The sequence below is a fragment of the Diaporthe batatas genome (genome assembly GCF_019321695.1).
Source record: "Diaporthe batatas strain CRI 302-4 chromosome Unknown Contig00005, whole genome shotgun sequence".
Lineage (NCBI taxonomy): Eukaryota > Fungi > Ascomycota > Sordariomycetes > Diaporthales > Diaporthaceae > Diaporthe > Diaporthe batatas.
In genome coordinates, this window is record NW_025408552.1 from 2512939 (window position 1) to 2538013 (window position 25075).

The 25075-nt window shown below is 50.1% G+C and overlaps 7 protein-coding genes across 7 annotated transcripts; 2 read left to right on the plus strand and 5 right to left on the minus strand.

The window, feature by feature from the left end:
- Nucleotides 1–141: 141 nt before the first annotated feature.
- KVR01_005412 (uncharacterized protein) lies at nt 142–2333 on the minus strand. The gene is made up of 3 exons (XM_044785908.1): nt 1940–2333; nt 1385–1630; nt 142–1263 (listed from the first exon to the last, which is right to left on the minus strand). Exons 1-3 carry the CDS (start codon nt 1997–1999, stop codon nt 748–750), a joined length of 822 nt encoding a protein of 273 aa, XP_044645857.1. The 5' UTR covers nt 2000–2333; the 3' UTR covers nt 142–747.
- Nucleotides 2334–3158: 825 nt separating this feature from the next.
- Nucleotides 3159–3781, minus strand: KVR01_004868 (uncharacterized protein; the record flags this gene model as incomplete). Its single annotated transcript, XM_044791792.1, has 3 exons — nt 3159–3446; nt 3513–3601; nt 3670–3781. 3 exons carry the CDS (start codon nt 3779–3781, stop codon nt 3159–3161), a joined length of 489 nt encoding a protein of 162 aa, XP_044645313.1.
- Nucleotides 3782–6029: 2248 nt separating this feature from the next.
- Nucleotides 6030–7965, minus strand: KVR01_004882 (uncharacterized protein; the record flags this gene model as incomplete). Its single annotated transcript, XM_044785364.1, has 6 exons — nt 6030–6800; nt 6935–6981; nt 7077–7284; nt 7444–7653; nt 7716–7755; nt 7820–7965. The coding sequence occupies 6 exons, from the start codon at nt 7963–7965 to the stop codon at nt 6030–6032; spliced, it is 1422 nt and encodes a 473-aa protein (XP_044645327.1).
- Nucleotides 7966–12617: 4652 nt separating this feature from the next.
- On the minus strand, nt 12618–14199 carry KVR01_005692 (uncharacterized protein). The gene is made up of 2 exons (XM_044788862.1): nt 13862–14199; nt 12618–13809 (listed from the first exon to the last, which is right to left on the minus strand). The coding sequence occupies exons 1-2, from the start codon at nt 13953–13955 to the stop codon at nt 12722–12724; spliced, it is 1182 nt and encodes a 393-aa protein (XP_044646137.1). The 5' UTR covers nt 13956–14199; the 3' UTR covers nt 12618–12721.
- A 1300-nt stretch (nt 14200–15499) lies between these two features.
- Nucleotides 15500–18388, plus strand: KVR01_005286 (uncharacterized protein). Its single transcript, XM_044790362.1, has 6 exons — nt 15500–15734; nt 15798–16014; nt 16082–16437; nt 16497–17448; nt 17551–17757; nt 17953–18388. Exons 3-6 carry the CDS (start codon nt 16268–16270, stop codon nt 18130–18132), a joined length of 1509 nt encoding a protein of 502 aa, XP_044645731.1. The 5' UTR covers nt 15500–15734; nt 15798–16014; nt 16082–16267; the 3' UTR covers nt 18133–18388.
- An 85-nt stretch (nt 18389–18473) lies between these two features.
- Nucleotides 18474–20111, minus strand: KVR01_004897 (uncharacterized protein; the record flags this gene model as incomplete). The annotated part of the gene is made up of 2 exons (XM_044791950.1): nt 18474–19844; nt 19911–20111. The coding sequence occupies 2 exons, from the start codon at nt 20109–20111 to the stop codon at nt 18474–18476; spliced, it is 1572 nt and encodes a 523-aa protein (XP_044645342.1).
- A 2583-nt stretch (nt 20112–22694) lies between these two features.
- KVR01_005031 (uncharacterized protein) lies at nt 22695–23800 on the plus strand (the record flags this gene model as incomplete). The annotated part of the gene is made up of 3 exons (XM_044786940.1): nt 22695–22799; nt 22830–23562; nt 23667–23800. The coding sequence occupies 3 exons, from the start codon at nt 22695–22697 to the stop codon at nt 23798–23800; spliced, it is 972 nt and encodes a 323-aa protein (XP_044645476.1).
- Nucleotides 23801–25075: the final 1275 nt, after the last annotated feature.

Here is a 25075-nt window from a genome sequence, read left to right on the forward strand (position 1 = left end):
GTGGACTTACTACTGGAAAACACAGGCCAGATCTGGATACCAAGGATGCGTTGGGCTCTGGGGATACACACTTCCCTTATGTCCATGATGACGAAAAGCACGCTTCTCACGATTTAATTGCAGCCTTCAAAGCAATCAAATTCGGGTACTTTGTACCCCACCTTATCACCTTGGATCCCATCAGTAGAGTGACATGTGCAGATCAAGCTCGGCTGTTGTTTGTGACGTATTGGCTCGGGGCGGCTCAATTTTGAGGCCATATTCTGAGAGGCGCTCACCGAGCGCTTATGGAAACATCTCACGTGGTCAACACTACCATGTCCATAAACTTGCATGACCAGACAACATCTGAGGAGAATAAAGATGCTGGCTTTCGGCCTGGCAATGCAGCGTCGCATAAGGAGAGAGGGCACAAGTAATAATACAATTCAATATGATGCCTTGGATGACTTTTCAATCACTTGGATTATCTTGCCTGAACAGGTATCAATGAGGCAAAACCATAGTGCCTAATGCATGACCATAAACTGCACGCCCTGCCGATGCAACTGAGGTATTTCCATCGTGACCCATTATATCCCGGCCCGCCTGAACGCCAAAAGCAACAACACGCATACGCACGACGATGACGACGACGATGACTAACTGGCCAACCGCCCCTCTTATACCCCCGTGGAAGAATCACAGCGACGAAGATTCCGAACCGGTGGGGGAACGTTTGGGTTTGGTTGAGAATTGGCGGGGCTCCTAGCCCGCGACGTGTTGGGCTCCTGCCTCGGCACCGGCGCCGGCTGCGGCTGCGGCACCAGCACCCTGGTGGAACTCGACCTCCTCATCCTCGTCCTCGTCCTCGTCCTCCTCGTCGTCGTCGACATCGCCGTCGTCCTTGAAGCCGGGCTCGACCTCCTGGCGCTTGAGGCGGCGGCGCATCGTGTCGCGCTGCTCGTCCTGCCAGCGCTCGAGGGCGGCGGACGCGTGCACCTTGAAGCCGTAGCACCGGGGCGTGTGGCGCTCGATGGACTTGGTGGGCGTCAGGGACGGGTAGACCTGGAAGAGGATCTGGGCGAACGAGGTGCCGAAGTAGGCGCCGTCGATAGTAGCGTGGCGGCTCGACTTGGGGTTGTAGAGGTCCTCGCAGCGCGCGCACCACAGCTTGACCGGCTTCTGGTTCGGGACGTCGGTCAGGCCCACGGGCAGCAGGGGGTGCGAGTTGCAGTGGACGCGGGGGCATTTGCCAAAGTCGGCCTTCTTATACTTCTCGAGCTGGTCGTCCCTTCGATGTCAGTATGTCCGCGCTACACATGCCGAGTTGGGAGAGGCGGGAGGGGGGGGGCGGAGAGGGACGGTAGTGCAGTGCCGTGTGATGTGACGAGAATTGACAAACCATCTTTGCTAGACCTCTAGTCGTAACGATGTATCGGGCGTGGACCAGGCCATACAAGTGACGAGCGGACTTCTCGATGGCCTCGCGCATGTCATCGTCGCAGTCAAGGTCGAAGACGTCTGTGATCAGATCCAGCGCATACTGGTAATACTGGACTTCCGTGTTAAGACCCGTCAGGTTGAATCGATCTGTAAGGTACTCTTCGTCGATTTCGCAGAAGTACTCGTTGCCGCGGGACGAGATGAACTGGTTGTGGTAGAAGCGCGTCAGCCCTGATGTTCTTGCCTTCTTGGTGGGCGTCATGGTGGAAGCGAAGCAGTCCAGGCCGTCAAAATGCAAGACCACTGAGTCCTCCAAGAGCCTCCAGAGGGAGTTGGAGGAGTTGCGACGGCAGGAAAGCAAAGCCGTGGAGTGTGGGGGTTTGCCCTTTCGAATCGCAGTGCGGTGCTTTGGGCCAGGCCAGCCCAATGGCAGGTCGCAACGAAACGAGAAAAACAGGACGACATGGCCTTGTTGCGACGGGAAGGAGCAACTGGGAACGGACTACCGACTTACCCAGTCCCGCCAGTAGCTGGTATAGTCGCTCTCGCTCTCCGACACGAAGTCATCCATCATGGCGGCACGTCTCTATCGCTGTCGGCTGAGGAGTGATGCTCAAGGTCCTCTGGGACGGTGTCTAGCTCGGGTTCGTCACGCCCTCCACGTCGCCAAAACCCCGCTCTTGAAAACAACCTGCAGCCTCTCCTTGGCCGTATATTCGGACTCGTTGTCCCCTGCGCCAGTGGCGTCACCGTCGGGTCGTGTTGTGGATAGATCGAGTGAGTGATGTCGCCCGGGCTGGCACGGGAAGATGCAGGTTCTAGGTGCGAGGGGCGAGGGGCGAGGGGCGAGGTTGCGAGAGTAGGCGGTGATGGCGGGGAAGGTCCACGGAGAATGAGATGCGGCTCTGCCTCTGCCGCCCAAGTTTTTGGGGTGGTAAGGCACCGACATGCCAACATGCTTGCAGGGCCTAGAACCAAAGCTGCAGGTGGTCCAGGGTCCAACGCTCAGGCCTTCTCCAGCTGTGGTTGCAGCAGCCAGGCTGGCAAAGCCAAACAGGGTCTTGGGCCCAGAGGGCAAGGGTTCGGTGACATTGTGCCGCTTTTCAACTCGAAGCTGTGACGGTGACAACACTTGTCGCTCCTTCTCTCGCTCAGCACAATCGTTGCCACGGGATCTTCACACGGCATCCAAATATCTCCAGATCTATACTCTCTACAACTTCGACTTCACCTTCCAATCGCTTGTGGCCAAGCCAGGACCTAGCGGAGCAGGCATGTACTGTTTGGAAGCGGTGCCCAGCCCAGTAATCGCTGGCAATACCGTGAATAAGTCTCTATGTCTGAGGGTACGCTCCAGATAAGATGAAATTGAACATGTGAGAGTTGGTAAACATCGTCTTCGTGTAAACCAACCGGATTATACGACTCTTCTCCTGCACCTGGGCATCAGACAACCAAGGCCCTAGTTGGCTTCGACAATTCCCTCACAGATATGGTCAGGTTCAGCGAGATTACGTAGATTACTGCTAACGCAGGACTATAGTATTATATGGTTGATCTTCTCTGCGCCAACATAAGAACCTCGGCGGGTTGCACAACGCTGGAGATGTTTGAAATGGTTGCTCGAGCTAGCCAATCAGATGCGCAACTCGAAGTGCAGACTCCCACTCCTATCGAGCGCAGTTCTCTGAGATGCTACCACCTGCCCTGCGGCTTCTTCAAGGTGAAGCTGTCTACTGCCTCGCGCGTCGGCACTTCTCCAGCTCAACCGTCTTCGCGGTGGCCTGGAGGGTGCCCGCGTCGAACGAACCGCGGCCGTCCAGACCGGCGAACCCAGCCTGGTCGAGGTTGAAGTAGCCTCCAGTGGAGTCTACCGTAACGCTGTAGACCTTGCGCTTCTCGCCCGCGGGGTTGGTGTATGTGACCTCCACACACTGGCCACAGGCGTTCTTGTCCGCGGCAGCCCAAGGTGTGGCGATGATGCTGTAGTAGTCCTCGAGGACGTCGACGAAGTACTCGTACTGTGGGTGAACACGTCAGATGTGTTCGAGGTGCTTGTTTGTTCTTGACGTGTGGGGGCTTCTTACGTTCTGCACGACGCTGCCGTTGGGGGCGGCAGAGCAGCCGAAGTCGGCGATCTTGAGGCTAATGTCCAGGTATGCCGTGGCATACGAGACTAGGAGGAGTTAGTTCCATAAATGCACAGTTGCACATGTGGCCTTCTCGGATTTGGATGAGTCTTACCAGGCACAGTAGTGTCACGAGTCCCGACCTCGACGACTTCCCTGGGCAGTGTAGCCGCAGAGGCCAAGGGCGCCGCAAGGGCGAGGACGGTGGTCAGCAGAGCAGAGTGCATGGTGGAAAATGAATGGGTTTGGAAGAAAAATGAGCGTGATGAGTGAGTGAGTGACAGTCGTAAGGACGGATAGTAAAATTAGTATTAAAAAGAGTGTTGGAGTTTGGATAGAGTGTAATACCAAAGTAACAACGTGACAGGAATGATTTACATTTATACTATGCGGACACAATGCATCCTCACAACAATACGCCTTTTCAGCCCGCAAAACGCCATCATCTTCAACTCATCAGCGTCCAGTTCCGACGTATCCGTCGTGGGCGTGTCGAGCGGGTACGGCATGATCTCCATGCAATTTGATAGAGTTTGGTGGTTCGCAGACACGACTCGGGCGGCCGATGCTTCTTTTCCGTACTACACTCTTTTTGCCTAAAGATAGTACACTTTGGGAAATTGCGCCCAAGAAGCTCATCTCGGGGTCTTGGTAACTTCTCGTGCGAACCTTGGGAATTCATCCTTCTACACAGTACTCTGTACGTACGATAACCTTCTGAGCATTTTGTTCTCAAATTGGGACGTCTCTCCAAGTAGGCGCTAGCGTGGGAGCTTCTTTCACACAATCAAAGTGATAGCTGCTTGCAACGCAAAGTACCTAGGTATTGGCACTTTGCAATACGCCACGGTCCATTATACTTTGGCCGGCTTGCGCCTCACATCAATGATGCTTTCTTGTTGCCCTGGCATTGTAAATTACACCATGGAACTGACACGACGGACATCAACATACAATGGTGTATAGGTTCAGCGAGTCAGACGCGCAATGGCGCAAGGCTTGATTTTAGATCGAGATAATTGCCAAAACCCCTCGTATATCAAATACCCGGATGGATCTAATCAGATGAGAAACAATGCGTGGTGGGTCTTTTTTCTCTCCGAGGGGACTGCATACCGAGTCTACCTAGGTGGCGTGGGTTTTAGAACGTGCGGCAGGCAGCATCACCTATTCATGTGGCTGGGAATGCTTTCTAGCATTCCTGTGTCATTTGGACTGGCGTCATGATCGACGATACCATGCCAATGTACATAGGTACTCATATCTTTGACAGGGGGACTTGCCCTCAAGGGCCCATATATTCCTTTGGACAAGTTCTGTCACCAACACTGCAATTATAGTGCCACATGTGGGCCTAGATTGATCCTGCCTGTCCGTTGATTGCAGAAGAGTCGCATGGTCGGGATCACCGTGGCTCCATCCCATCCCATTCCAATCTTGGAGCAACACCCAGCATCGAAGCCGAATAGAAGGACTTTCGGATCATTTTTGGTGTAAGTGGTCAACACCGAACCGGATCATGTGACTCGGCCTGGCAGAAGTGCAGCAACAGGCCTGCGCAGAAATCGAGGTAATTGAACAATGAGTGAGGCCACATGCATACTTGTTCAGCCTTGTGAAATCACCGGCATGGTGCGAAGGTATGTTTGCTGCTGAAAGAGGAGAACCCGGTGGTTGAGTTTCCTTCGGGCTCATAATCAGATGCAATGGGAATCGAGTGGTAGGCTGCTAGCAGGTGAGGCGTGAGGCGAAGCTATATCGATCGAGTCACCAAAAAAGAAGAATGCTGAAAGCGGAAGCCAAAAACAAGTATCCTCGGATACGGGGAATCGAACCCCGAGCTGGTGAGTGAGAGTCACCGATGTTAACCATTACACCATATCCGACTACGGTGTGAGGACCTGTTGTTGATGTGACACCTGCGTTGTGTGGTCATTATAAAGCTGTGTGGTGGTGTGGGGCTGGGCGAAAAAGTTTTACTCGGAGCGCCCGCGGAAACCCGCACGCCGGGAAATTGGTGCTGTAACGTCCAAAAGCTGAAATCAAACTTGTCAGACAAAGAGTGATGTCGACACGTTTCGGTTGCAGCTCATTAAATCCTGAATGAGTGTTATTCTGACCCCAAGGTTGTGAGAGCTCCCATGTTTGTGCGCAGCCCACGTCTCTATTTACTAACTTGCCTCTGGAATTTTTGTACCTCTTTGGATACAGCTATCACACTGATAGAAGACTTCGTAGCTATCCTGACTTCCAAGGTTCAAATGAATGATACTTTAATTACGACGAAAATGTGTCATTAAGATGTGGCTTGTGTCCCAGAAGCAGGTATTTTTCTAGTTGTGCTCCACGTCGCGGTACTTGATGAGCACCTTACGCCTTGTAACAAGGAGAACATCACATTTCCGATGCTTACCTTTAAAATGAAGCAAAATTGTATTGCAGTTCCATTGTCCATATGGGATGCTTAGATATTCACTACAGGAAAGCGGCCCACAGCGCAGGTGGGATGCATAGGGCAAAAATCCACACAACGTCCTCTTCGAGCCCAAATAGCGCCAGGAATTGCATCAAGACCCAGCTCGCTACCGACGCCACAATTTGTGGCACAGTGATTGCCATGTTATGAACAGCCAAAAGCAAGGGAACATCGTCGTGCAAATCTGAGTTATCATGATTACCGTCTCCGCCCTCTGCTGACAACATTAGTATATCGTCCTCATCTGTGAATACATCGCTCTCTGCCATCGCAAGAAGCCGTGACCTAGCCTGTGCCGAGGCCTCACACGCGATCAGCGCATATGGAACCCAGTTCGATAATGCGAACAGTATTCCATTACCGCCAAGCAGTAAGGACACTGTGCTTGTGATGGTGGACGAGAATGGCCTGATGGCCGCGGAGACAAGCAGACAGACCGCGGTCAGTGATGCCGCAAGAGATGCCAGGCTTGGCTTCCAGATTAGTCCCATGAGTGTGTTTCTTGTGTGAGCTAGTTTGATACTGTGGCGATGAACCATGCTATCACCGTGAGTCTCGGCGCGGGGCTGCGCTCTTGCGAAGCGACTTCGGCGTCCAGATCGTCGCCAGATGGTTGACACGACCACGAGTGTTGCTAGAGCGGCCATGTGGAAGATCAATGCTACCCGGGACATCGCGCTTGCAGATTCAGATGGCAATTTCGGCGATGCTTCGATGTCAGTACTGGGAATATTAGTCCCTCCATCTAAAGAGTAGTCAGTACCTATTTGCTCCAACACGGGACTTCAAACCTTGGGAACACGAACAAACGAAAGATGTGAATCTAATTTGTATGATCAGCACAAGGTCTTTCCCTAGAGGCAGCTGGTCTAAGCCGTCACATGAGAGTGAACGAGGTACTCACGCGCTGGTGTAATTTAGGACCAAGAACCAAGCGAACCATGACACAAGCTGTATGCGACACGTCTGACGTGTCATTGGTGGTAGATGGCGCGCTTTCTTGGTGAGCCGGCAAACGTGGCCATAGAAAGAACCATGACCAATACTCCCATCGTTCTCTCGGCCAGCATGCGGCTGATGTCCAAGCCTAGCGGTGTTTGTCAAGGCCACGACGCCCAGCAGTAAGGCCATAATGGATGTCACCACAATACTCAAATCCCGGAAAGCTGGGCTATACCACAACCCGACAAGAGCGACAAATACCGACCCCAGAGCCGAGAAGCAGCTGACCCACAGCATGGCTGAAGGCTGATACTGCGGACGGAAGCAGTCAACCACCGAAGCACGAAGGCCGATTGACAGAGGCTGGATGGAGAAATTCAACGCGTACATGCTCAGCCCAGCAATAACGTGTGAGGTTGTTTTGGTTTCTTCGGAGGATATCGAGCCGATGATGCTGCAGTCCAGTCTCACTGCCAGAGACTCGGCGGCGCCTAGGACGAGGAAGGAGGCAATGGTCCCCACACCGCCACTGAATATGAACGGTCTTCTCTTTCCCCATCGCCCGTCGCATTTCTCACTGAGCGCTGCAACAATTGGTGGCCCGATGAGACCTGCCAGTGGTCCAGACAGCACAAAGATGGGCATCTGAGTGTTGGGGACCCCGAGAGAGGATAAATAAGGCTGTCGAGTCCCCGTCAGCTCTTCAGGTTCTAAGATGCGCCACATTCCCCACGGTAACTCACAATTCCATAGACCTGCTGGACAGTCCAAGCAAGCTGAAGACTATAGTCCATGATGGGTCAGCTGATACTCGTCGCTAGTGTTCTTCGAGAAGTGCGACACGTACCCAAAGAACGGCACCGTCAGTACGAAGAAGTCCCATCTTCGTGGTTCCCGGACGGCAGTCGTGTCCTCCAGGGGCTTCGGCAATGATCGATTTTCAACGAGTGGAGCATTGTCTAGATCTATGTCGTCGTCGTCGTCGCGCTCCATCATGGGCCTTGCTTCGAGAGTGAATGAATCTTGGAGGACGCAAGATTCCAAGATAGCGAGAGCGGCTGGAGTGAACCTTGGAAGTCGGCAGAATCACATGAGCTGAGCATCAGATGGGTTTCAACACCACCTGGGCATCCAAAAGCATTGGAGTGCGAAACAGGAGTCGCACTGTCAAAGGATCGGTCCGAACACGCCAAGCTCTCAGTCCGAGCCTTGAGTCCAAGCACAGTACCCTACCTCTCAGGGTAGCACTCAAGAACAACAACTGGTAATTACAAAACTATGACAACACTGGTCTGAGAGTTTACCACTGTATGGAATAGAAACGAAACCAGGCATTTATAGGAGAAGTCTGTCATGGGGCTGACTCGGGTGACTCGGTGTGGGATAAAGTTCAAAAGTTAATTGCGCAGCTCACCGTTCCGCCCATCATGATCATGACGCCTCCCTGGTCTGCCCTCGAAAAGTAGATACCTAGGTAACCAAGAAAGAGCCAAGGAAACAAATCCAGCAGAATTGTGACAGATAACATTAATTACTGCAGGAATACCCTCAGATCAGGTGAATTTGGATGCAATAAAATTGCCAGTGTAACAGCCAGGTATGCGGAGCAAACGGATGGACGCCTTGGCGCTCCCGCCTCCTTCCACACCTGGGCAGTGATCTGGAAAGCACATGGGCTCGTGTCACACGAGAAACAGCCACCAGGACTAGGTACAATGAATACACCCAATCTTCAGTAGTAGGTGCCGTCGATCAATTTACGTTACCTTAATGGAATGTCTTGTGAGGAGACAGTCTAAGGGGTTTCATCCACGCTCCTCTTGATTTGGGCCTCAACGTCAAAGCAAAGGCGGCTACTTTCATCGTGGGATCTCGGGTAGTTGCAACTGACACGTATCCATGCCGCCATGCTGCCACGATGTGAGGATGGCGGGGTAGTCGCGGTCTCATGCCCAAACAACTGACTCCTGAGCACATGCCGACACCGCTGAGATCGCATTCAACTCCGGCGTGGATCGATTCATGGAATTTGGTCTCGGTCACGCTTTGTGGACCGGCGAATTACTTTGCTATTTGTCTAGAATAAGCTTTAGATAGGAACTATAAACGTGCTATAGTTCTGAAACCCTGCAATCCAATTGGTCGTTCGCCGTAAGTACGTACGAAGTACATACAGCCTAAAGCACCCTGAATCATAGTTCTCAAAAAAAAACAAAAGTCGTAAGCTAGTTAATTGGTCCTATACTGGACCCTAGCGGCAAAGCCTACCGGGGACCCTATAGGTAGGGAGGGGGGGTAAGCTGGAGGCGGTTTGCGGGACACAAAACGCCTCCGGCAAGGGGGAGGAGGCATACGTATGTAGGCACCCCCAGCAAGAATACTTCGAAGGCCAGAAGACCTAGACGAATAGCTGACAGGGTCTAGGAAGTGACTTCCCACCTGGTTTAATCAAATAAGCCGGTTTTGTGCCTCAAGCGTTTGATCCAAGCGTCTGGTGAACACGAGTGGCTGTTCTCTAGTTAGTAATACGAAGACCTAAGGGGCGACCACATCACTTCATGCAACAAAAATGAATGATCGAATATCTCTCCTTGAATGACTGTCAAACACTTTTACCTCTTCAGAGTTGACGCAGGACACTAGACCGCTGTTGTACTTCAAGGCTGGTATCCGAGACGGGAGAAAGGAATGCTGGTATCAGCCAATGTCTGTTGCCGGCAGGAAAGACCTGTAGTACCACATTCATATAAAGGAATTGGAAGACCTTCGGCATCCACGAGACAGTATTTAAAAACAGGCTGGCATCCGGCTCTCTAGACCAGTCATGGGTTTCGCTTGCAAACGGATGCAGTGTGCTCACGAAATAAGTAACGCAAGTGCTCTCTGGCTTTCCAAGACCGGACTAGAATGTGTTTTCAGCGATTTTTCGAAAATCACTGAGTGTTTTTTAAACTTGGTTTACCTCACTAAGCCATGTTGGACGCTGAACTCGCCGAAGCGCTTCCTTCCGCAGTCGACGGTCCCGAGGGTGTGTGGAAGAAGAGAACCAAACAGTTCCAAAGTCCAAAGTCCAACCACAAGAAATGGCCTGCCGATCATCAGCAAGCCCATTCACTGGGTGATAGGGAAGAGCTCGAGGATGAATTGAAGCAGCTGAGAAAGAGGTTCGCTGACATGGAGTTGGCGGATGTGAGAGCTACGACGGAGCTCAAACAGCTCCTAAGCCGCCCATTGACGCATCGAGATGGCTCGCCAGACATCGAGGAGCTGTTCGCTGAGGCTAATAGACGCGACACAGAGTGGCGCCGCATCAAAGCAGACCGAGAACGTCCCGGCAAAGATAGGAAGACCATCTTACATGAAATCGAGAGGATCCAGATGAAGCTTGAAGATCTTGGGGGACCACACGTTTTGGTTCGAAAGGAGGAGACGCAGAGACTGGGGAGCAAGCTACAACACTCGGATGAGCTGGAAAACCGACCAGAATCTTCAGGCAGCGTAAGTTGAGACCCATGCATTCCCGATTCGTCGACTCACATGCAACTTGTAGTTGCAGAAAATCTGTGACGACGCCGCTCGGAAACAGAATGAATCAATAATTAGAAGATCCAACCTTGCCGCCAAGGAGCTGTCGGGTATTCTATCCGCCTCGGCTCACGAACACAGATGCATTGGCTCTCTACAGGCATCTATGGAACCTATTAGCCGCACTGAATTCAAGAAGTCGCTAACTCCACGGTGCCCGATCACCAATCGTACCTCAAAGCTCCCTGTCACCAAACCCCAACGCAAGCTGTCAAAATCATCTCCTGTGATTTTTCGAAGTCAACAAGGCCGGTACAAAATAGAAAGAGCCAGACCTGGACGCAATTGGCTAATGCCGACAGGTGAGTCGAGAATTAAGTTGATAGTTCACAGTGCATGTCAGTTTCTGAATAAAAGTCAGGGCACCAAAATCACCGTCCGGCATCATCACTCACTTTCACTCAATTTGCGCTTGCGCACACATCTCTCTCACTCGAAACTCATGCCAATGACAAGAACCAGAGGTTTGGCTGTGACAATCCCAAGAGTCCCACACACTGGTTCAGTTCAATTGGACAGACACGAGAAGATAGCGCAAGGTGGCTCTGTTCGCCGTGCGTGCCATGGGGTGCTGGATGAGCAGGGGAGAGTGAGTATTTTCTATCAGTTTCCAACTCTCTCGAGTGTAGGCTAACAAAACACAGGCAAAGACAGCATCAGGACAAAAACCAGCGAGGCATCAAAGTCGGGTGGCAACTCCGAGTTCCAGCTACGGTCTATCAGTGGTAGCTGTGAAGAGGCAGAAAGATGAAAAGATAATACTCCTCGCATGTATGTCCTCGGACGTATACGGAATAGAAGCGAAACCACATAATACTCCTCGGGATTAACGCCACAAACAAAGATCCGAGACGTGATGAGAAGGCGTATAGAACTGTCGAATATCTTCCCATGCACATTACACAGTAAATCACCCCTTGCCACAAGTAATGTGCATGTGCCCCAAACTCTGTATGAGAAGCGGAGGACATTCATAGCGAAGGGCACAAATATGTTCATCGTAAAATTTTTCAAGCAGCGAAAGAACCGGGATCGCATGTCGTCAACTGCGACGTTGGGCGTAATCACATATCCCCGACATAGTCACGTTCGCCTTGTCCTTTGCTTATGTGTAGAAAATTGCCAATTGGGCAGGATAAATACTTGGGTACGCGAGTCTCCACCGAGCTATGTTTTTCTTGATGTTGTTAAGCAAGGCAAATTGAAAAAAGGCAAGCCCCATGAGCCAATGAGTGTTAACTCAGATCTATAATCTCGACTCCAGCATAAGTATGGACTATTTATATTTTTTTTTAGTTCCACTATTAAGCTGGAAACAAACAGTTAGGGTCCTAAAGGGACGAGACACAATATATATTTTAAAAATTAGCTTAACTAAGTTTACCATACAGAACTTTTTATAGTAACTTCACAATCTACTATATCTATAACACCATCTATTATCAGAAAACACCTTTCAGCACTAATACACTAGACCATACCTAATCTATTCAGGCTAGCGCCATTAGCCTTAATATAAATTAGTTTATTAAAGGTTAAAGCTATTACGGACCGCAGGCTACCTAGTCTTAATACTGTCGAGCATTATATATAATATCGCCATATAACTCAGGCCTTCTAAATTGGCTAAAATAGGTGAAGATAAAAGCTACCATTCCCCTAAAGGTTCTAACTCTACTTAAGTAAACACCTATCCATTAACTCTACAAGTAAAACTACTTAAAAGTAGTCATTTAGTTAAACTAAGAAACAATTAAATAAAGTAACTATACTTTATTATTTAAGTTTATAGTTCTAATAGCTTTATAAAAGAAGAAATAACTATTAATAATTAAATCTATAACTATATAAAGGTAGACCTCTACTTTAAAGAGAAGTTATTAATATTTAAGATAATTAATATATTTTTAGAAAAGCTAAGAGATTATAAGCCTAATTTAAAGTATATTAAGATCTATAAGAATCTTAAACTTAAAATTAAGGAATGTAAAGCTTTAACTCTTTTAGAGATATTAAAGCTAGAAAAACTTAAGAAGAGGCTTAAACAAGGTTAGATAAGGTTGCAATAATATAATATAATTAAATAAAAAACCAGTTATAAAATCACAATTATAGGTCTTTTAGCCTTATACCCAGGAGGGTCCAGCATAAGTATAATACAATCCTATCCAAACTTGCTCCAAGCACCACTCATGAATTCCAATGCGAGCTCGTTCGCAAGCTTGTCGCCCACCGGGATCAATTGCGTCGCGAAGAACGTTGCCAAACCCCTTTCCCGGTTCATTGCCCAGAGGACATTCGGCATTCCCTCCCACGTGACAGTGCCCTTGGGCATCCGCGATAGCGGCAGCTTTTCCTCCTCCACAACCAGACCAGCCGCGCTCCAATTCAGTAATGGGGCTCCGCTCCCAGCTGAGGGTGTTCCCGCACAGAAACCGTAATTCTCAGGGTTGCCACGCAGATCATTCATCGACGCACTGGATGGGACGAACTGCCCGATGAAAAGGAGGTCGATGTGTGATTTTTGTTTGAGTAGCTTTGGGCACGGCGAGACTAGATCGCTCAAAATTGCACCGACGTCTGAGATACTGCATGTCAAGCCTCGTGATGCGTCATCTGCTGGTATAAGGCTGTCGCTGTCCCGTTCCACCATCCTCAGACGTCTGTTCCAGATGTCCGAATTGGCTTGCGGTGCGTAGGTAGACGAACTCATGGCCAGAGGTGAGAATATGTGCTCTTTAATGCTTTTGCCAAAGCCGCCGTCACTGAGCCGATTGACGAGTAATTGAGTCCAGTGGATGCTATGTCCGTATGCAAAACCCTCACCAGGCTCGAAGATGAGAGGAATGGAGAAATGCTTGACGATCGGATGTGCACCCTCATCAACATTCGGTTTCTCGATGGTATCTGAGGCCAGGTACTCTGCCACCAGGGGCACATCAGGGTCAGAAAGGCCGCTGGTATGAAGAAGTAGGTGACGGAGCGTTATATTATTAGCGGGTCTGCGGATCAGAAGCGGCTGGTCGCTAGACGCATGAGCACGAGTTACTAGAGGGAGATCTCCAAGCTCAGGAAGGTGATTATAGACGGGCTCGTCCAGACTGATTTTCCCTTGCTCGACAAGATGTAGGGCTGCGATATGAGTGATGAATTTCCCAGCAGATGCAAGGGCAACAGTGCTATTGGGATCCAGCGGCAAAGCATCCGTGTCCAAAGATTGACGACCTGATGCGTGATGATATAGCACGTCACCTGCTGCCTGTTACAACCTGCTTCATCTATGGTATTGCTTAGGTCTTCATACCTTTGGTACCAACTACTAAGCCTATCGCGCCTAGAATACCCTTCCCGTCGTTGGATGCCGTTGCTTGGCTTAGTTTGGCCTCGAAAGAATCCATGGTGATTGAGGGCTTTGGTTTGTGTTTGCGAAGAACTGCTCTGTGACACAGAGTTTGATCGAGGGATTTTGCGGGAAGCAAGCAAGGGAGATGAGAATACTCGCAGATACCTTCTTGATTGATAGGGCAAGGACTCAAGCTTGATGCTGGGGGTACTTTTGCTGATGCGTAACGTGGTACTGTATTATCTACCTAGACGCTTCACTTCAGGAGGGGCACTTGCTCTGAATAATCGGGGGCGGGGACAGAGATTGAAATAATGTTAGGAGGCATAATTAAAACATCTACAATCACCGATGAAGACCTCGGGAGGTAGGACCTGGCACCGGTGTAGAATTAGGCATCAGTCACTTCTGTCCCTCAAACACAACCGATGAATGAGAGATTTGAGGGGATGCAACATGCAGCCGCCGCCGTACTACATGCGGGGCTTGCTTCTGCACTTGTGCGGTAAGACAGCAGGCACCAGCAATGGTGAAGTAGTGGGGTCTAGGCACCCCTCTAAAAGGGGTGGGCTCGTTTCTAATCCCCTGATATATAGTACCTTTTTACAATAATATATGCTTAAAACTTAGTATTTTAAAAAATAAAATACTAAGAATAATGTAAGTGGTTTCGCTTCTATTCCGTCTACATCCGAGGACATACATGGCGCTTTCATGCACTGGTAAGCACTTAAGACCCACACGCTGAAAGAACCAAAGAAATGTGGAAATCCATTAATTTAAAGCGAATTGGACTTGTTAGAAGAACTTATTCCACTTACCTAGGTATCTTCGGACAGAGTGCTTGGATGTAAATCCCAGGCTACGCCTCAATACCCAAGTAGATTGATCTGCTTTCATGCTATCATGGCTCACCGTAGCACCTATTCGACCAACTTCTGTTATATTCATGTCTCCAGTATCTTGTTAATTCGGCATGCTAAGAATGGGGAAATACACATAAGCGTTTAGTATCCCTGTGCCTGAAAAATTTCGTAGATAGAATCTGGGTAGCCAGACGCGATTTTGGTGCGCAAAGATTGCGTATTTCACTGGATATAGTTCTCTCTTCAACGGCGTTTCTCTTATCCCAACGCGTCATTGATGAATCAACAACATCCACTTCTTAGTATCTCTGGAATATATTGAACCATGATGTTCCGTCCCGCGGACCGCGTCGTCTTCGCGGAGCTAGGCCGAATAGAGGACTTTGAGTGAGATCGGAAAACTGAGTCTGTGCCGGATTCCGTGGTGGGATGTTGTATTGGACTGCCAACTTTCCGAAGCAGCGATATCTGCTGTGCTCAGCTGCTATGCATGGCTAGCTTCTCCTTCTTTGCAGACAATTCTCGAAACTTATCGCCCGAAACGGAGTATTGGGCATTGGCACTAGATAGCGGCAACTACTATTAGGTAGCTGAGGCACCCTGGCTGATCTATCTTTGCCGCAAGAAGCTAACCGAGATGGTGACTTGCTTGACCAAGAGCACATATGTGCTAGTTTCAACTCAAAATGGAGCACATGGTGTCTTTAGTAAACCGTCTTGATCACGGTATGTGGAAAATTCGCACGTACAGCGCCGGCACTTGTCGTATTTTCAACACTGTTATCGGCATTGAATGTTTCCCAAGGGTTCTTTTTCTTCAATCGCTGGGTCTTTGAGAGTTCATCACGTCATGAAGGCGCCCTGTATGGCTTTGGACGCACACAGAATAGAACCTCGGAAGCGAAACCAGGTACAGCACCGGCTACCGCGCAGTCAGTCATTCTATGCGAGGGATGCGCTCAAGCGATGTATGGCCAAATCAGTCCCCGGCAGACCAGAACACTCCTCAAAATGAAACTGATGCTCCAAAGATCATGCATTCGGCCGTGAACGGGCCTCGAAAAGCGGATCTATGTGCTGTCAAATCTTTTTTCGGGGGCTCACCTTCCATTGCACCCACTGATCTGGCGACATTTCCTCTTTCCCAACCAGTTCATCCGCCTCGCTTACGGTAGCCCATGCTCGAGGGGACCCACAATGCAGCATAGGCGCCGGCTCTTACCCATGTACCGAAGACAGTTTCCTAATGTAGAACTTCCGAGCCGTCAATCGCGACTGAGCCTGATAATGTTTCTTGGCTGATAGGTGGCTGCAGGGAAATTCCAAATGATAAAAGACCAAGGCTGCTTGCAGTTTACCTGCCTAGGTAGGTACCTACTTAAGTAGGTATGTAGCTGACCCGAACCTTTCATCTCCTTCGGTCACTCCTCAGCTTAAATTTTGGTCCGCTTGAGGTTTTTGTTTCAATCTAGGGGTTTTACCTGCAGTCGCGTTGTTCACTATGCGCTCTGCGCTTTCCACACTCGCTTCTCTGGGCGCTTGGTCGCTATTGACGACCCCCCAATCAGCTCAAGCTGAGTCGACGACATGCGATGGGCTAAGTACGTCGTCTAACATTGACATCTTTCGTTCGCCAGCCGTGGAATACACCCGTGTTTCCAATGACTACTGGTAATCAAAAATGCCTTCTGCTTTTATCATTCGCAAGCTCTGGAAACTAATGAGACCAGGTCGACGGGATGTGCTGCACTCAAGCCAGCATGCATCTTAGAGCCAACGTCCGCGGGCCAACTTTCTCACATTATGCAGACACTGGTCGCCAACAACGAGTCTTTCGCAGTGAAGTCCGGGGGGCACAACCCAAACAAATACTTCGCTAGCATTTCGGGGGGCCCTTTGATCTCCACATCACAATTGAACGAAGTGGTATATGATGCCGCCAGCAGTACCGTCAGAGTCGGCCCAGGCAATAAGTGGGATGACGTCCACAAAGTGCTTGACCCACTCGGTGTGACAGTTGTTGGAGGAAGGATCGGAAACGTTGGAGTTGGAGGATATGTACTTGGGGCTGGCCTCAGTTTTCTGTCCACTCAATACGGCTGGGCTGCCAACAACCTAGTTGCTGCTGAGATGGTTCTCCCCAACGGCACAATCATTACTGCATCAAACTCATCGAATCCCGCAATTTTTCAGGGTCTCAAGGGAGGAGGTAGCAATTTCGGGATAGTGACGACCTACGTCCTGAAGACTTACCCAATTGGACAAATCTGGGGAGGCAACCTCGTGTTTCTCGGCGCGCAGAAGACGGATGGGATCCTCTCGGCGGTGCGGAACTTCACGGAAAACTACGACGACCCCAAGGCAGCCATCATTGCGACGAGTGAGCTCACACTCGGGAAATCCACAGACCTCTGGATCCTGTTCCTCTTCTACGATGGTCTCGAGCCCCCGGCAGGCATTTTTGACGAGTTCCTTGCGCTCAAGCCAGACATCAATTCCTGCAAGACCAGATCTTACAGCGACCTGCTCACGTCAAACAACGCCTTCGTCCTCAAGGGAAGTGTCTACACGATTGGCACAGAGACAACTCCTTTGCCTCCAGCAGATCGACCAGATATCATGCGTTCGTATTACGACCATTGGCACAATACTTCAGCCACACGATCCGGTGTTTTCGGACTGGTAAGCACTTTGATATGGATCCTCGCTTCCGGTCACAAGGTCCATGAGGTCGTTTGGATTTTGCAAAAGATCACGAATGGATCGCTGATGATAAGACCCTAGATTTCCTCATTGGCACTGCAGCCTCTGCCAAAGTCGCTTGCCACAATAGCCAGACAAAACGGCGGAGATTTGCTGGATTTTGACGATGACGTTGATAGGCTCATCTTTGAGTTAGATTACTCATATGTATTTGAAGATCTCGACTCTGACAAAGTCGATGGTGCCATGGTGGAAGCTTATTCAGGCCTGGGGAGCCTTGTTAGCGATGTGAGTGACTAGTGTTCTTATCAATCTGCACCACCTGGGCACCTACAGACCGACCATACCAAAGGAAACTCCAAAGAGATGTCTCTTTAAGTGCTCAGTGGATTGGCATTCGGAACATGATTGAAGATGCGGACTGGTTTTGGTGCTCGTGGAACTTCCGATCTTGGGGAGTGGTGATTGCTAACAACGTGACAGTACGTTGCGGACGGGTCGCTTCCAGATGTGTATTTGCCTCTTTTCATGAATGATTGCTACTTCCGGCAGGATTATTGGGGAAGACTGAAGACAGAACGCAGGGAGCTCGCAAAGAATGCTCAAGCTCAAGCCGACCCCGCTGGTGTCATGAAGACGCTGAGCCAAGGTTTCCATCTGTAGAATCAAAGGTACCTAACATAGGTTCAAATTTTGGCCTTCACAGTGTATGGGCTAGCATTGAGATCAAAGAGCAGACTGGGGCTCAGCATATTGTCAAGTCTTTCAAACTGTCGCTTGGTATCAGTTTGGCGGCGAATCTTGCAATGTCAACCTATTATCTTAGTCTTTGAATTTGTGGAGACAAAGGACTGCTCCCTCATTTGGTCTTATTCCATTTGAATCTTTTACCTTTTATATCATTTGCCTGGCGACTCACCAATGCATGCTATCAATCCATACCACTATGTATTTACCTCGGTAGGTACCATCTTCTATCCCAGAAACAGTGCAGTACCCAAGCTCTATAGGTCGTGTCTCGCATGCTTACTCTTTGACCTCACCCAGTGGCCATACTTGAACAAAACAAAGGGAATAGGAATGAAGGCAATGCTGATGAAACCTAGAGTCGAGCTCGCCCAGTCCACTCCAAGCTTCTTATACATAGCCGATGCGAACAGCGGGAAGCCAGCGCCTAGACAACTCCTCAGGAAATCGTTGCCGGCCAGAACGCTGGCCGCATACTCAGGGTACGCGTCAGACAAGTAATTGAGGACTGCATTGAACAGTAGGAACGCGCCCACGCTGAAGAAGGATGTGCCGATGATGGGGACAATCCAATAGATATCTGCCCGGCTGGTCCAACCGAACCAGAATAGGCAGATTGGAATCGCAAAGGCGCCGATGAAGGCGGGTGTGAGGCGCCACTCCGGCGTGATCTCGCCGTTTTCGTTGAATTTGGGCTCGATGTATCTGTGCTGATACCACACGAAAGGCGGTAAAACAGCAAATGTGCCGACGAGGATGCCCAGATAAGCAAGCCCCAAAGTGCCGAGGGAAAAGCCGTATATACCCTCAAACACTATTGGGAATGACTCAAACCAGATGTACAGCAACCCATAAATGAGCGCAATGTAAAGGTCCAGCGCAAAAACGATCGGCTCGGTGAAGAGCAGGCTGAAGGGCCGCACGAGCGTCATGGTCAGGAGGTCCTTGCCCGACATCTCCTGACCGGCCAGCTCAGGCTCAGAGATAATTTTAACGTTACCTGTGAGCTTGCGCAGCCGCCGAGCGCGGCGGTAGAGGATGTTGGCGGTAGATGTCTCGGGGAGCAAGAATACCAGCACGGCCAGGCAGAACCCAGACAGCCACATCAGCTCCCAAATGGCCCAATTCCACCCTCTGGCTTGGACTGCGAAGCCGCCGACAAGAGGGCCGAGTGTTGGGCCGCATACGGCGCCGATACCCCAGACGGCAAGACCGTACGTCCGTTTGGCGGGCGTGTACATATCTCCAATGCTGGCGCCGCCGGTTGCGAGGGCCGGGCTCCCGATGAATCCTGTGAGAAAGCGGAAGGCGAGCAGCATACCGAAGTTGACGGCCAGCGCGGTCGGAATTTGCAAGACCACGAAGACCGCCAGCGTCAGGATGTAGACCGGGTTGCGGCCGATCTGCGGGATTTCGGACATCGGCGCCCATACCATTGGCCCCACGGCGTAGCCTGCGACGAACAGGGTGAGGCCGAGAGTCGCTGCAACCTGGGAGACGCCGAACACAGTCATGACGTCTTGAATACTGGCGGAATAGATGGCGCTGCCTATGTAGACGCTGAAGGTGAGGAAACAGATCTCAAAGGTCACAAAGAATTTCTTTGCATTGGACCAGTTCTGAGGGTTCTGGTGGGGATTTGTTAGCTGACACTATTCTTGGCCAGGGATCAATCTGTGAATGGCGGTGACTACCTCTGGATCATCCGGGCCGTACCAGTCGACGATGTTGGGATCTCTACCCTTCTCCTGGTCTGCACCGCAAGCCCCATTGTCGTCGCGGGTGGTATGACCGTTTTGTTGATCTGCTTCAGTTGCCGTTGATGACGATCTTGTTGAGGAGCTCGAGGCGCTGTGATTGCCATTGGCTTGTTCGAGGTTCTTTTCTAGAGGCATTTCAGAATACTGTCTCTGGCTGGCTAATTCCCTATTGTTCACATACCTAGGTATCGATGCCAAACTAATGAGTCAGTTTCTTCTCGGTATTTGAAAACTCGTCCATTTGTGGCCATACGGCAACACTGTCCGAAGAAGGAGTCCCGAATTATGTCTTTCATAGTGATGTTCACTGTCAATTGCGAATAGATTCAGACAACTAGAAGATTAAAGATGTCTTCTGTACGGCCATGGGAAAATATAGTCGCAAGAAAAGGGGGAGGGGTGAGCTGTGTACGGAAATCTGTACAGGCGTGACATGTTCAAAGCTCCAGCAACCAGCGTCATGGATCTGCAAATCACAGAGGAGCACACGGGAAATGAGTTCTCTAATTTTAGGGATCTCGGAGAATACGACCTAGCCTCTGGTGAGCCATTGGGTGTGGGACTCGAAAGAATTTCTAGATGTCTAGGTACACAACGATGATCTGATCCTACATGGCGAATCGGAACGATTGTGATGGGAGCAAGGATGAGAAGCTTTCGGTGATTTCCCCCTTCCGCCGCTAATCCACAGTAGTCGTACAGACTAAAAGAAACCAACTTTGGTAGGCGTCATCACTGGGTTGCGGCTCTGCGGGCCAAGTCTATGACGCGGAAGGGCCTCACGCGGTGGGTTCCGACGTCCAGGAAATCAGACGCCACACTTCGTGCCTGTTAAAACATACCTAGGCACTCAATCAAGTAAGTGATATTTTGGAATATAGCAGCGAACTTCAGGAAATGGGCAGCCATCAAAAATATCAATGCTCAGAAGTATACCTAGGTAGGTACTTAATAAAGCATGTCTGCTGCTGGTGCACTGGATTATTTCGAAAAATTGATGTTGTCTGTACCTTTAAATATGATTGTCTTTACCTGATACTTGTAATGACGGCAAAAGATGTGAAAGGAGTCTTCAGGAAGCTCGGGCTTACAAATTAAATGCTTGGAGTTTGTGTTGGGTGCTTCTTCGACCAAGCGATGTGTTTACTCCCTTAGCCGCGATGGAGGCATTGTACATAGCAAGAGATAATCATTCTGCCAGGATCCTCTGTATAAAAGCTCATATCGGAGATTCGGCCCATAATTGTCCACAAAGAGACCCTCTATGTCCTCGGACGTATACGGAATAGAAGCGAAACCACACAAATAAGTTTAAAGGTATATATTAAGTAATTATTAACTTTATACTTAAAGTATAAGCTAATAGTTAGTTTAAAAGTTAAGAAGATAATAAATAGTTAAATAGTTAAATAAAAAATATAATATAGCTGAAGCTAAGGATAAACTATTGCTGCTGGGTCTTGTCCGCAATCCAAGTCGTTATAATGGCGAACAAGAAGGCTATAAACGAAGGAGGAGCAGAAAGACCTTGCGCATTGATTGCCGTATAGCCCATATCCTCAAGGATGGTCGGCAGGAAGACAGGCAGACTTGAGTAGGTGACATTACCGCAGAAGTACATCAGCCCGCAAAGCCATACCTTGATATCAACGAGGGTAGGCCCGATGTCCTTGATATTGAACTTCCCAACCCTTGAGCACTTGAGGGCTCGAGTCAAATTTGTCCCTACCTGTCTTACTGCTCTCGACCTTGTGATGTCTTTTTCCTCGGCTGTCAGGAATCTCGCCTTTTCGAGTGAGGCCGGTATGTAGAAGAACATTACAACAGCCATCGTAATTGTCGGAAGGCCTTCAACAAGGAAAATCAGGCGCCAATTAGCAAATTTGGCATGGCCGCTTGTAATCCCAAAGGCAAGGGCGCCTGCAAACTTTTGGCGACAGCGGAGCCGCCGAGGCGAAGATGCCACATCTGAATCCAATTTCGTGGCGTAGGTAGAAAAGTGACAAGAGGTAAATAATACCTGGTCTGTTGGATGTTTTCACCGTATGAAGGCGCCATGTATTTCCTCGGACGTATACGGAATAGAAGCGAGACCACCCCACACAAAGTGTACAATCTGAAGACTTTGCAATACTGTTGGTCTACACGGTTTCACATAGCCCACCAATGTAACAACATGAGGAACTGACTGATCAACCAATTCCGAATCCCGCGCGATCTTATCTCTGTCTCCATGCCCAGGCCTCTTTCTGATTCCCTTCAAGCGGCCTATTGGTGTCCATGGATCGCAGCTAAATGATCCTTCACGCCCACCAATAACAGCACAGGGCCAAGGTGCACTTTCTGCAAGAGATTCGGGTTTAGGGCCGAACAAAATGCTACAATCGCCGCTCATACTGATCTGTATGTTGAGTTGTCACAATGCGCACATGGATAACACATGTCAGCCACGTTGTGGTAGCCCGATCTGCACACCTTCAAGTTCGGGCTCGGGTGCTGCGGGCACCCCGATGTCAACTGTCCGTGATCGCCACTGCCTGGCAAAGGGTTCTTGACGCCGTTGTACTATTTTTCAAAATTGTAACTTCTCATAGTATACACACTAAGCATGAGGTCTTTAAAAGCCGTCATGTGGTCTCCGTCTCTTCCATTTTCATCGTCCACATCAACTTCACCCGGTCCGCTTCCGATTCCAACTGATCGTGACGAGAGCCCAATATGGCGCCGAGCCCCACGCTGAAGAGCTCTTTGACCCAGGCATTTCCGCCAAAGCCCAAGTTCACCGAAAATAACTTGCCAGACCTCACAGACAAGATTTACATAGTCACAGGCGCCAATACGGGTGCAGGAAAGGAACTGACCCGGCTGCTCTACACGAAACATGCCAAAATCTACATGATGGCTCGCTCGGAAGAGAAGACGAAAACGGCTATCGAAGATATTCAGAAGACCACACCAAATTCCGCCGGGTCCCTCCACTACATCAAGCTGGATCTCGCCGACCTGAGCACTATAAAGCAGACAGTGCAGAGATTTCTGGACTCGGAGACGAAGCTTCACGTCCTGTTCAACAACGCAGGGGTGTTGTCAGGCGCCAAAGAGATGACCCTCACGGCTCAAGGCCACGAGCTGCATACAGGCGTGAACGCCCTGGGCTCATTCCTCCTATCCCAGCTTCTGACCCCGATCCTCACGGAGACGGCCCGCCTGGAGCCTGCTGGCACGGTCCGCGTCGTCTGGGTCGCATCGTCCGCGGCAGAAATGTTCGCCGAGGAGAGGGTCGGCGTCAGGCCCGAGACTCTCAGCCCGGAGGCCCAGGGGTCCCGGAACGGGCTCGAGCGGTACTGGCATAGTAAGGTCGCCAACTGGGCCCACGCCACCGAGTATGCAAGGCGCCATCAGGCGGACGGAGTCGTCAGCGTCGCGGCCAACCCGGGGAACCTGCAGTCGGACCTCTACCGCGACCAGGGCTTCTTGTTCCGCGCCGCCGGGAAACTCCTCATGTATCCGCCCCTCAGCGGGGCGTACACGGAGCTCTTCGCCGGTTTGTCTCCTGATGTGGACATTTCAAACACTGGGTGCTGGAGTGAGTTTCTATTTTACACGTCCTATCTACAGCATAGCCCTCTGTCCTTACTAGCAATATCTGGAACTCGCAGAACAAAGTTCTAATTGTGCTTCTCGTTTCAGTTGTCCCGTTTGGCCGCATCTATCCCATTCGAGAAGACATGATGTATGCGACCAAGTCCGAAGCCGAGGGCGGGACTGGAGGAAATTGTAAATTTTGGGAATGGAGTGAGGGGCAGGTCGCAGCGTTTGTTTAATTGCCTGAGGCTTGGAGAAGCTCTACAGGGCACCACGATCGGTTTCTGAGGGATAATAGCCTATACACGGTGATGGATTTTGAGATGATTTCGTTTATATTCCGTATGCGTTTGCAGCCATACGAGGTGCCTTCATTCACACATTGGTAAAGACCGAATAACCCACTGTTCAGAAAACACACAATGCCAATAACAGTAAGTAAATGATAGTTGATGGACTCTTTTTTTAATAATACACATGTGGCATCATGCTTTTCAAATCCATGTCCTTTCCATGAAGATGACTGTTGGGACTGATCAAGTGGTCCTTGGGCAATTTGTGCATGTGTGTCATGAAGTGTTAGGACAAGTAGGACTAACTCCAACTCTTGAAGAAGTCCCAAGTCACATCCAGTCTCGGTTGAATGCAACAATGTTCTATTTGTGTCTGTTGCAGAGCGCATGGAGCACGACGGCGAAGTGGTACTCCTTCCGCTAGCACCACGTTGTAAACTGGCAGGGAGTAGCGGGTAAGGCTATGGACAAAAAAAGAATGTGTTCAATGCATTGTAGTATATGATAAAGACGTGCCAAGCCTCAGTACCAGCCGTGTCTATGCGGCGGCTTACGGTTAAATATATTCTTAGACTACCCTAGAGTAGTATGTCGACATCAACTTGTTGGTCCAAAATGCGAGAACAAGGTGCGACGTTGTTAGGAAATTGAGACTCCAATCGGAAGCATCAATGGCCTAGTATATTAGTGTAGAGGACTCGAGTCAGGTGCGTCTCTCTCAGCTGTTCGAGTGCAGCACCGAAGAGGAGCTTTCGCTCTAGAATGTCTAGGGACGATGACTCGACCAAATGGAGCAAGATTCTCCTTTTGTGAGCTGCCCTTGTCAGGTGGCCCCGGGTTGATCGGCAGCCGAGCTCTTGTCTGAGGCCAGCCTTGGTCTGGCAATATGCTCGGGCGGCTGAAATGACCGCTTGTCAAATGCCATTGTGATGCTGTGTGACAGTGTCACATATCAGGGCAGTCAAGGTTGTTTTCCACATGGAAAGAAGACCAGTTGGCCTTTTCTTGGCCCTTCCATCCCGTCCCTTACCGTGGTATGGGAACCTCGCCCGGGTCCGAGTTTGTTTCGGTCCTGGGACGAACTTTTGCAAGGCCACGACTTGAAACGCAGGGCGGGTTGCCCGGGGTCCAGCCCCACAAAATACAGTCCTATCAATAATACGTAGTACGGATACTCAACTAAGAGTAAGAGAGCGTACACTTGATGCTGACCTGGTGCTG

What these genes read in the sequence shown, in the direction of transcription:
- KVR01_005412 (XM_044785908.1), bottom strand. Translation starts at nt 1,999, where the DNA reads ATGATGGATGACTTCGTGTCGGAGAGCGAGAGCGACTATACCAGCTAC. An exon ending in CCAGCTACTGGCGGGACTGG is followed by an intron (nt 1,631 to 1,939) that starts GTAAGTCGGTAG and finishes TACCACAACCAG; the next exon opens with TTCATCTCGTCCCGCGGCAA. An exon ending in CTAGAGGTCTAGCAAAGATG is followed by an intron (nt 1,264 to 1,384) that starts GTTTGTCAATTC and finishes AGGGACGACCAG; the next exon opens with CTCGAGAAGTATAAGAAGGC.
- KVR01_005692 (XM_044788862.1), bottom strand. Translation starts at nt 13,955, where the DNA reads ATGGATTCTTTCGAGGCCAAACTAAGCCAAGCAACGGCATCCAACGAC. An exon ending in CTTAGTAGTTGGTACCAAAG is followed by an intron (nt 13,810 to 13,861) that starts GTATGAAGACCT and finishes AACAGGCAGCAG; the next exon opens with GTGACGTGCTATATCATCAC.
- KVR01_005286 (XM_044790362.1), top strand. Translation starts at nt 16,268, where the DNA reads ATGCGCTCTGCGCTTTCCACACTCGCTTCTCTGGGCGCTTGGTCGCTA. An exon ending in GATCCGGTGTTTTCGGACTG is followed by an intron (nt 17,449 to 17,550) that starts GTAAGCACTTTG and finishes ATAAGACCCTAG; the next exon opens with ATTTCCTCATTGGCACTGCA. An exon ending in TGGGGAGCCTTGTTAGCGAT is followed by an intron (nt 17,758 to 17,952) that starts GTGAGTGACTAG and finishes ACAACGTGACAG; the next exon opens with TACGTTGCGGACGGGTCGCT.